We start from the raw sequence: 11,966 nt of genomic DNA, 5'->3' as shown, positions 1-11,966 counted from the left end.
AGCAGCATTTACCGTGAATGCAGTCTCCGCTAACACAGGAACATTGCCTTGAAATGTATATACGCTGTAATGCTGAACTTGCGCGATGCATATTGAATAGAGCCCTAAATTAATATTTTCAGAATTTATATCATTATCTGGGTGGACTGCACAACCAATGCCCATCCCTGATTGGTTGGCGAGACACAGAATGAAAGCACATCAATGATGACAAATATCCACTGTTTTCCGCCAAGTGACATCACTCCTATGTGAGACAATCTGACGTAAGACAATAAAATAATGTCAACTGTTCAAGAGATAGTGGGGAGTTCCAAAATAACACCCCATTCCCTAAATAGTATGCTGGCTCTGCAAAACAATTATACACTATATAGAGAATAGGGTGCAATTTCAGACAAAGCCATAGAATGGGCAATGGGCTAGGACCCTCCTCATGAAACCAGATGATGACAGGGAGGTGCACTAAGATAGCGGAAGTGAAAGATAGCAAGGCACATAGAAGGGAGAGGAAGCTGGTGAATGGCTGATATTTTGGCTGAATGGTAACATGGGAATCATCTTGTCACTTACGAGGGGTCCGTTTGACTCAAAAGCGGGCAAACTGTTCACTCAAAAGTCCCAAACTGAAAAGGTAAACAGTCCTATGGTGTGAACATTCATGTTCATTTAAAACGATGGGTAAATCATATAACTTACTCTTCACTACATTGTCTAACTTATTAGTAAACTAACCATAGCCACAGTGTTCAAATAATAATAACATATTTATAACATATTTACATTTGTTTGAACTTATACTTTACATACACAATTAATCATTTAAAGACAGAAAAACATATTCAAAACACTGTTTTCACATAAGTACACTGTAAAATAAAATCCTGTTGTTTTTACGTTAACTTACTGGCAGCCAGTTACAGTGGGGCAAAAAAGTATTTAGTCAGCCACCAATTGTGCAAGTTCTCCCACTTAAAAAGATGAGAGAGGCCTGTAATTTTCATCATAGGTACACTTCAACTATGACAGACAAAATGAGAAAAAAAATCCAGAAAATCACATTGTAGGATTTTTAATGAATTTATTTGCAAATTATGGTGGAAAATAAGTATTTGGTCACCTACAAACAAGCAAGATTTCTGGCTCTCACAGACCTGTAACTTCTTCTTTAAGAGGCTCCTCTGTCCTCCACTCGCTACCTGTATTAATGGCACCTGTTTGAACTTGTTATCAGTATAAAAGACACCTGTCCACAACCTCAAACAGTCACACTCCAAACTCCACTATGGCCAAGACCAAAGAGCTGTCAAAGGACACCACTTACTGTACCTGTAAATTACTGTAAGAAAAGCTACAGAATGTTATCGTAAATTCCAAATAAACTGGTTTAACAGTACATTAATGTAAAGAGATGCAGTTAAGAACTGTTAAACCAAAGTTTCTTTGGAATTTACGGTAACATACTGTATCTTTTTTATACAGTAACTTACAGGTAACTGGCTGCCAGTAAGTTACTGTAAAAACAACAGGACTTTTTTTTACCGTGTATGTTTAGTTTGACATATTTTGACCAAACCGCAACTGATGTTAATAACACTAAAGTTAATAATCTTAGGCTATTATGTCATTCACCAAAGCGTGTTACTCCCCAAAATGCAATTTGTTCAGTACAACAAAACAAAAGAACCAACATAAAAAAAGTCACACGCAAAAAGAGAGGAGCGAGGCAAGCAAGCAAGCAGGCACACACAAATAAACAGGCATATGACACGTACACAAACATTCCACCAATCAAACGTCCACAGACAGAGTACTGTAAAGACAGACAACAGTTAAATGGCACGATACCCAGAGCAGGTCAGGAGGACTCACAGGTAAGGTTTATCTGCAGTAAGGAAAAGTACCTGTTTGGGAGCAGCAGGAGGAGCTGGCCGGCTGGGGTATAGCGGTGGATCGGGGGTTGTTTGGATAGTTCCGCTAACACTTTGTTTGGATAGTCCCCATACAGATGTTCAGTAAATATTCAAACTGTTTAACAAACTATCCACTAACCCTAGTTCCACCCACAAACTCTAACCCTCACAAGCTGCTATAAAACAAAGATGCAGTTTGAGCATCTATAGACCATCGATAGGGGACTATCTAAATAAAACGGGACCTACTGTACTGTACTAGAAAGGGCAGTGGGCAGACCACAATCCTGACAATAACATCGAGATAGAAGGCGACAGCAAATGTGTAAAGTAAGGTGGGGTGAAGCACTGCATGCATGAGGTAATGGGAGAGGAAGCTAAGGTGACGACTACTTCTACTAGATTTGAACACAAACTAATTTGTACAATAGTAATATGGTTATTGTGGTAACACTTTTCTTGACACACAGCATCATAACACGTTATGACACGGTCATAACCATGTCATAATTAAGTGATAATGCCCGAGAAGCCGGTGTTTGGAGGATATATTGGCACAGGTGTTGTTAGGCCCGAGACGAAGTAGAGGTCCGGCAAAACGTTCCAATATATCCTCCAAACACAGACTTTGAAAATTTCAAATAACGATTGACATATTTTCATTCAATTATTATTTTGATGAATGTATTCACTATTTAATTCTTCCACAAGTTATAGTCCCTACACAAATCTAGGGTTGCTACCTAAGCCGGCTGGTCGTTCATTCTATCGGTTCGGTTCCTAGAGACGCGACCCAGTCGTTCAGACTTTTTGTTCTGTATCTATGGACGCGACCCAGTCGTTCGTTCTAAATGTTTTATTGCCATACTGACTGGCAACGTTCTTATCCCTTGCTTGCTAGCTAGCCAACTATGGCTAACTTACAGTCACGTCAAAAAGCCAGAATAACAGTTGTCGCATTTGCGTTTGTTTAAGCTGTTTTCTAGTGACATTTATTTGGATACATCCATAACAATGAGCTAATGATGTGCGATTTCACCTGGCATAGAACATGTGCTGACTCGTCAGGACACTGTTGTTCAGAGGAGCTAGACAACAACACAGCGGACACAATCACTTCAAACTGAAGCTGGAAAGACTGCAAACTAGCTGCACCTCGTTCCGTTGAACCTTTTTTCAATGGACATTTCTTTGTATATATCCATAAAAATGATGCCAGCTGTTTCATGATTTCGACTGGCTGAGAAACGCTGCCTGCCTGTCTGTCTCGTCCTGACACCTGACACGTTCATTACAATGGGACAGCTGAAGATCGAATTTGAATATTGAAACAAAGTTTCAAATGTCGGGGAGACAGACAACAAGGTTCATACAAATATCTGCTGTTGAAAACTAAATGTCAGTATAAAATAAATGTGAGATAATGTCTATATACTTTTTATAGTGGAGATCATGTTTATAAAATGCCTGGCTGGGCTGATGAGACAGTGGACTGCTCAGTCAGATGGAACAGAGTAAATAGGCATTTTAACGTCATAGATTTAGCTGGTGGTAACTTGTGGAATAGACACCGGTTGGAATGTGGTTTTAACCAATCAGCATTCAGGATTAGACCAACCCCTTGTATTATGACATAATTTGTCATAATATGGTTATAACATTGTCATGACACACATTTAGACCTGTTGTGAGATATATTGCGTTATTTTATGGCTGGTTATGACACCTACGTAAGAGTGTAACAAAAAACACAAAACCTACCATGGTAGTTATTTTACGGCTGGTTATGACAACTACATAAGTGTAAAAAATAATAAAACCTACCACACAAGGCAAAACGTACCATTACACCATAGACTACTTGTCAACAATATGTTTATGTTATTTTAAAATGTTATGAAAATGACCACATTAAATGATCATTGTAATTGTGCACACATTGATATCAGACATGCACCGACCCCAAAGCTATGTTTCTGATGACTGGGATAAATGCAGGAGTAGATTTTAGGAGCAAGACAAGACACCCTCTTTGTGACTGCTGACTGACATAAGGGCAGTATGTAATAGGCCTATCTGGCTTATATGATTATGATGGTCATAATGCTTCTTGACAGTGTTATAAAGTGTATTTTCTTAGTCCAAGTAAAGTGACACAGGATGGTCATAATGCTTCTTGACAGTGTCATAAAATGCATTTTCTTTGTCCAAGTAAATTTACACAGGAAGGCCATAGTGCTTTATGACAGTGTCATAAAGTGTATTTTCTACAAGTTATTTAAAATATGATGAAAAAACAAACATGACTGTAAAGAATTAATTACAACAACAACAAAGGACTTAAGACAAAAGGAAAGTTCTTGAACCCCCCCACACATTTGAATAATGTTGGTTTTGACACTCGCATGTAGGTGTCATAACCAGCCATAAAATAATGCAATAATGCAGTATGTCACAACAGGTGTAAATATATGGGTTATGACAGTGTTATGGCCATATTATGACAGGTTGACAAGTTATGTCAGTTGTTATGACATATTATAACATGGTTATGACCGTGTCATGTGTTGTGACGCTGGGTGTCAAGTAAAGTGTTACCATTATTGTTATGCATTTGGATTAATAATGAATTACTTCATCCATGACCAAGTTTGTATTCCCCAAGCATCTTAAATACTTGTTCTACTGCAACACATAACAGTTGTTATAGATTACTCAACCAATGAGAAGCAACTATTGTTGGCCTTTAGCTGTATATCATGTTAGACAAATAAACTAACTTCCCAATTAAGCATAACGGTCTTTAAAATAGAGAAGTGTTATGTTAAAAGTCCCCCGAGATTGCAAAGGCCTTGGAGATAGATGTGCATGAATAAGGGTACAGAAATACAATAGAGTGCTCAACTGAAATAATATTTATTAAGCTTATTTTTATAGTAGAAAGTCACCATACATTTGAGGTCATTTATCAACATTACACTATCTTGGTGTCCCCCTAAGCATGCAAATCAATATCAATCATTCTCTGTACATTATTCCAATTAATCTTCACAACAAAAAATGCATTGTTCCAAAAAACGTAATCACAAATAATAGAAGAATACTATATTGTATTATTATTTTTTAGACTGAGAGTGGGTGTGCCATCTCTTCAGATGTTGCAGTCTGATCACTCATACCTTAGCCTTATTCTAGTGGAGAAAGAAGAAACATTGGCAGCTTCCGGTCGTAGTAACTCGTTTGAGAGCGCTTTTGTCTCTACATTTATCAAAACACAGATAGATAGAGAAGGGGGTTGGCAAAGCTAGGGGAAGACAGGAATTACACACAAACAGTGAGAAGGACAGGGAGCAAGAGAGACAGAACAAGGAGACATTTTGTTTGTGGCAGGGAAGGAGTTTTGGGTAGTACAGTTTGGCAGTAAATGTCACTTTTTCTCCCTTTAGCAAATTATAACAATTGAGTCAATCTAATAGGATTTCAAGGAGAATTCAAAGATAGTGTTGTGATAGCAAATAGCCTAATACTTAGCGGTAATCATTTCTGATTTGGACAGGACAGGGGTTGATATCGACAGGTACTGACAGACATACAGACAAACAGACAGACTAGCGTCGTTCTTTATTCAGCACATAGAAATAACAGACATACATATTTTATCCTGCCTCAGATACAGAGTCATGCTTTTTAATTTCCTTTCTTTATTCAAGTCTTTTATTACAAAGACTAAAGTACAAGAAGGCTGAACAAAGTTACAATAACGAATCAACCCTTCTCCCTTTTAAAGGTTTCTCATTTCATGTGTAGTGCAAATATGTGTCAAAATAGCAAGGGACACAGTACATGCAAGCTTATTTATTACGAAGATAAATGGCTATCGATCCAATTCAGTTATTGCCATAATTTGCAGTTGTGCTGTTGGCAAATGATGACTCTTTTAAGGGCATCTGACCCATTCATTGTCTCCAAGGTCTCTGTACAGTATATAACTGGGCAGACTAGAATTACCTATTTGTTCTGTGACATATGGTAATTGCACAGGGGACACGATTAGATTGAATGGTTTATAGATAGAAAACATTTATTGATGTTGCTCCCAAATCATTATCCTATTGTATGCACAGCAAGAGACTCTGTCTAGTAAATTATTAAAGCTATTTGTAAACAGTTGGCAGCCAGGCAGCACTGATTGAAGGGGATGAGAGAGAATGAGAAGAGAGGGTGTTGCTTTGGCAACATGGTTTACGCACCACGGGCCCTATTCAGACTTGAGATAAGTTGACTTAACATGGACTTAAGTCAAACAATGTTGAATTACCTCCATGTTTTCTTGAATTAAGTCCTACTTAGCAAAGGTCTGAATCGGGCGCCATGAAATGTAGCACCTTTGTCATGGGATGGCAGAGGTGTAGAACAAGTATCTGTTGTCTTTTCTTTCATGCATGAACGCCTGAACGGTAACCCTACTCAGAGCCTTGCATCTCTTTCTTTCAGGGATGAACTCCTGAACGGTAACCCTACTCAGAGCCTTGCATCTCTTTCTTTCAGGGATGAACTCCTGAACAGTAACCCTACTCAGAGCCTTGCATCTCTTTCTTTCAGGGATGAACTCCTGAACGGTAACCCTACTCAGAGCCTTGCATCTCTTTCTTTCAGGGATGAACTCCTGAACGGTAACCCTACTCAGAGCCTTGCATCTCTTTCTTTCAGGGATAAACTCCTGAACGGTAACCCTACTCAGAGCCTTGCATCTCTTTCTTTCAGGGATGAACTCCTGAACGGTAACCCTACTCAGAGCCTTGCATCTCTTTCTTTCAGGGATGAACTCCTGAACGGTAACCCTACTCAGAGCCTTGCATCTCTTTCTTTCAGGGATGAACGCCTGAACGGTAACCCTACTCAGAGCCTTGCATCTCTTTCTTTCAGGGATGAACTCCTGAACGGTAACCCTACTCAGAGCCTTGCATCTCTTTCTTTCAGGGATGAACTCCTGAACGGTAACCCTACTCAGAGCCTTGCATCTCTTTCTTTCAGGGATGAACGCCTGAACGGTAACCCTACTCAGAGCCTTGCATCTCTTTCTTTCAGGGATGAACTCCTGAACGGTAACCCTACTCAGAGCCTTGCATCTCTTTCTTTCAGGGATGAACTCCTGAACGGTAACCCTACTCAGAGCCTTGCATCTCTTTCTTTCAGGGATGAACTCCTGAACGGTAACCCTACTCAGAGCCTTGCATCTCTTTCTTTCAGGGATGAACTCCTGAACGGTAACCCTACTCAGAGCCTTGCATCTCTTTCTTTCAGGGATGAACTCCTGAACGGTAACCCTACTCAGAGCCTTGCATCTCTTTCTTTCAGGGATGAACTCCTGAACGGTAACCCTACTCAGAGCCTTGCATCTCTTTCTTTCAGGGATGAACTCCTGAACGGTAACCCTACTCAGAGCCTTGCATCTCTTTCTTTCAGGGATGAACTCCTGAACGGTAACCCTACTCAGAGCCTTGCATCTCTTTCTTTCAGGGATGAACTCCTGAACGGTAACCCTACTCAGAGCCTTGCATCTCTTTCTTTCAGGGATGAACTCTTGAACGGTAACCCTACTCAGAGCCTTGCATCTCTTTCTTTCAGGGATGAACTCCTGAACGGTAACCCTACTCAGAGCCTTGCATCTCTTTCTTTCAGGGATGAACTCCTGAACGGTAACCCTACTCAGAGCCTTGAATCTCTTTCTTTCAGGGATGAACGCCTGAACGGTAACCCTACTCAGAGCCTTGCATCTCTTTCTTTCAGGGATGAACGCCTGAACGGTAACCCTACTCAGAGCCTTGCATCTCTTTCTTTCAGGGATGAACGCCTGAACGGTAACCCTACTCAGAGCCTTGCATCTCTTTCTTTCAGGGATGAACTCCTGAACGGTAACCCTACTCAGAGCCTTGCATCTCTTTCTTTCAGGGATGAACTCCTGAACGGTAACCCTACTCAGAGCCTTGCATCTCTTTCTTTCAGGGATGAACTCCTGAACGGTAACCCTACTCAGAGCCTTGCATCTCTTTCTTTCAGGGATGAACTCCTGAACGGTAACCCTACTCAGAGCCTTGCATCTCTTTCTTTCAGGGATGAACTCCTGAACGGTAACCCTACTCAGAGCCTTGCATCTCTTTCTTTCAGGGATGAACTCCTGAACGGTAACCCTACTCAGAGCCTTGCATCTCTTTCTTTCAGGGATGAACTCCTGAACGGTAACCCTACTCAGAGCCTTGCATCTCTTTCTTTCAGGGATGAACTCCTGAACGGTAACCCTACTCAGAGCCTTGCATCTCTTTCTTTCAGGGATGAACTCCTGAACGGTAACCCTACTCAGAGCCTTGCATCTCTTTCTTTCAGGGATGAACTCCTGAACGGTAACCCTACTCAGAGCCTTGCATCTCTTTCTTTCAGGGATGAACTCCTGAACGGTAACCCTACTCAGAGCCTTGCATCTCTTTCTTTCAGGGATGAACGCCTGAACGGTAACCCTACTCAGAGCCTTGCATCTCTTTCTTTCAGGGATGAACTCCTGAACGGTAACCCTACTCAGAGCCTTGCATCTCTTTCTTTCAGGGATGAACTCCTGAACGGTAACCCTACTCAGAGCCTTGCATCTCTTTCTTTCAGGGATGAACGCCTGAACGGTAACCCTACTCAGAGCCTTGCATCTCTTTCTTTCAGGGATGAACTCCTGAACGGTAACCCTACTCAGAGCCTTGCATCTCTTTCTTTCAGGGATGAACTCCTGAACGGTAACCCTACTCAGAGCCTTGCATCTCTTTCTTTCAGGGATGAACTCCTGAACGGTAACCCTACTCAGAGCCTTGCATCTCTTTCTTTCAGGGATGAACTCCTGAACGGTAACCCTACTCAGAGCCTTGCATCTCTTTCTTTCAGGGATGAACTCCTGAACGGTAACCCTACTCAGAGCCTTGCATCTCTTTCTTTCAGGGATGAACTCCTGAACGGTAACCCTACTCAGAGCCTTGCATCTCTTTCTTTCAGGGATGAACTCCTGAACGGTAACCCTACTCAGAGCCTTGCATCTCTTTCTTTCAGGGATGAACTCCTGAACGGTAACCCTACTCAGAGCCTTGCATCTCTTTCTTTCAGGGATGAACTCCTGAACGGTAACCCTACTCAGAGCCTTGCATCTCTTTCTTTCAGGGATGAACTCCTGAACGGTAACCCTACTCAGAGCCTTGCATCTCTTTCTTTCAGGGATGAACTCCTGAACGGTAACCCTACTCAGAGCCTTGCATCTCTTTCTATCAGGGATGAACTCCTGAACGGTAACCCTACTCAGAGCCTTGCATCTCTTTCTTTCAGGGATGAACGCCTGAACGGTAACCCTACTCAGAGCCTTGCATCTCTTTCTTTCAGGGATGAACGCCTGAACGGTAACCCTACTCAGAGCCTTGCATCTCTTTCTTTCAGGGATGAACTCCTGAACGGTAACCCTACTCAGAGCCTTGCATCTCTTTCTTTCAGGGATGAACTCCTGAACGGTAACCCTACTCAGAGCCTTGCATCTCTTTCTTTCAGGGATGAACTCCTGAACAGTAACCCTACTCAGAGCCTTGCATCTCTTTCTTTCAGGGATGAACTCCTGAACGGTAACCCTACTCAGAGCCTTGCATCTCTTTCTTTCAGGGATGAACTCCTGAACAGTAACCCTACTCAGAGCCTTGCATCTCTTTCTTTCAGGGATGAACTCCTGAACGGTAACCCTACTCAGAGCCTTGCATCTCTTTCTTTCAGGGATGAACTCCTGAACGGTAACCCTACTCAGAGCCTTGCATCTCTTTCTTTCAGGGATGAACTCCTGAACGGTAACCCTACACAGAGCCTTGCATCTCTTTCTTTCAGGGATGAACTCCTGAACGGTAACCCTACTCAGAGCCTTGCATCTCTTTCTTTCAGGGATGAACTCCTGAACAGTAACCCTACTCAGAGCCTTGCATCTCTTTCTTTCAGGGATGAACTCCTGAACGGTAACCCTACTCAGAGCCTTGCATCTCTTTCTTTCAGGGATGAACTCCTGAACGGTAACCCTACTCAGAGCCTTGCATCTCTTTCTTTCAGGGATGAACTCCTGAACAGTAACCCTACTCAGAGCCTTGCATCTCTTTCTTTCAGGGATGAACTCCTGAACGGTAACCCTACTCAGAGCCTTGCATCTCTTTCTTTCAGGGATGAACGCCTGAACGGTAACCCTACTCAGAGCCTTGCATCTCTTTCTTTCAGGGATGAGTTTTTTATTTTTTTTACCCATTCAGCCTTGATATAGTACAGTATGTTGATATTCAGACGAAACAAGAATACTCAGAGGCCCCGTAGTACATGGATATCAGAGCAAGGTGTCTTTCACACTGCCTGCTAGACCTCAGACATCATAAAACATATTACCTTGTGGCTAATAATAGTAATAATAACATGATAATACAAGTCATTTGGTTTTTAAGGTGCGTTTTGATCAACTGATGTAATCAATAGGCATAATAATCATCCATTTTATTTTATGGTACATTTATGTACAGTACATATTCATTGCCATCTATTTCATTGGTCACCTGCCCTCATAAGTTCAAATGAAAAATGAACATTTACATTTGAGTTATTTCACTACATGTGATACATAACCTCTCATTTAAAGAGGGATATTAGAAGTTACCCGAAGGACCTCACAGTCTGTAAAGTAAAGTCACTGTCTGAAGCATAAGAAGACACAGTATACTGTAGATGAACTTTAACTTTTTTGATCATCATCAAGATCATCTTTACATTAATAAAACAATCCCCTTTGGATTACCATTTTGATTTACACTGGTAATATAAATCCTTCATCTTTCTGCTGGAGAACACTGAAGATTTTATTTAAAAACATTTGTTTAATTTTATTGTATGTTTGCAGAGGAAGAAATCCCGATTAAATAGAAAAGACATGTACATGCATGAAAGACAAGCTAAAGATTTTACTAATTTTCCTCCTCAGACAAAGTCCATCATTCCAATGATTTTAATAAGGATGGCTCAGGATGGTGTCAGTCCTTTAGCGTGGGGTTAGTTGGTTCTGCTTTGTGGTTCTGGTTCCACCAGTGCTTGGCCTGGGAACTGCAGCGTAGCGTGGAAGTGCAGGGTGTGAGGAGAGTGAGGAGGAAGAGTATAGGGGGAGAGACAAGTCTGTCCCTTGGTGGGATGGAAGGGAGAGGACGGGGGGACGGGACGGGGGATGGGGGGGTAGGGAAATGGCCTGGTAAACTCAGGTGGAGAGGGGAGTGTTGTGGTGGATTAGAGAGAGGGCGAGAGAAGAAGGCTGAGGGTTAGAGAAAGGGCAGGAGAGGAGGGGTGGGGGTTAGAGAGGGGGTGAGAGAGGAGGGGTGAGGGTTAGAGAGAGGGTGGGAGAGAAGGGGTGAGAGTGATTGGCGAGGAGGGCTATTAATGAGGGATTGCAGAGGTGCCTGGCAGGCAGTCAGTCCTATTGCAGCAGCAGCAAGCTGAGTCTGTGTCTGTCTGTGTGTCTGTCTGTCCCTTCTCACACTGTTGAAATCAATTTCGGAACTGTTCCACCTTCGGAACTGTGGAACAAAGAGAAGGAGAAGCTTCCAGGTAGGTGGGGTATATAGGCACTCAAAGAAACAACAGTGGAGCAACACATCCACAGCCAAATATAGTTGGCCAATCTACAGGCATGTACTGTAGTTTGGCCAACTTTGGAGCTGGGTGTCATGTTGCTGCCTCTGTCTGAACATTCCCTTCATCCATTCACAACGATTATTTCAATATCATAGTATTTTATACAGTAAACATAACATTTTCCCCAGAGGTATAGGGAGGAGACAGTACAATGTTTTCAATTTCATTTCTCTGACATGAACTGACAGCCTTTCACAGTCAATGTTGACTGCAGACCTGAGTTCAAATAGTATAGAAAACACGACTACATGGACCCAGGTCTACTATACTGTAGTCTACACATTGACACAGAGCACAGTGTGGGGCGCAGCGGGATAGTAGTAATAATAT

General features: G+C 41.9%; 1 protein-coding gene across 7 annotated transcripts in view; it reads right to left on the bottom strand.

The window, feature by feature from the left end:
- baiap2b (BAR/IMD domain containing adaptor protein 2b) overlaps positions 1-11,966 on the bottom strand; it is a 184,454-nt gene that overhangs the window by 1,341 nt on the left and 171,147 nt on the right. The window contains exon 14 of one of the 7 annotated variants that reach the window (XM_071393850.1): positions 574-626. The exons of 4 other annotated variants lie outside the window; for them this stretch is intronic. In XM_071393850.1, the coding sequence (XP_071249951.1) occupies positions 590-626 (37 nt within the window). In that variant the 3' untranslated portion in view covers positions 574-589. Of the gene's footprint in view, positions 1-573; positions 627-4,807; positions 5,172-10,435; positions 11,519-11,966 lie in introns of those variants that run through there. 2 more of the 7 variants (XM_071393848.1, XM_071393849.1) reach the window with 2 other exon arrangements.

Source organism: Salvelinus alpinus, chromosome 3, assembly GCF_045679555.1.
Source record: "Salvelinus alpinus chromosome 3, SLU_Salpinus.1, whole genome shotgun sequence".
Taxonomy (NCBI): Eukaryota; Metazoa; Chordata; class Actinopteri; order Salmoniformes; family Salmonidae; genus Salvelinus; species Salvelinus alpinus.
Note: the sequence above shows the minus strand (reverse complement) of the source record. Positions and strands in the feature narration are given on the sequence as shown.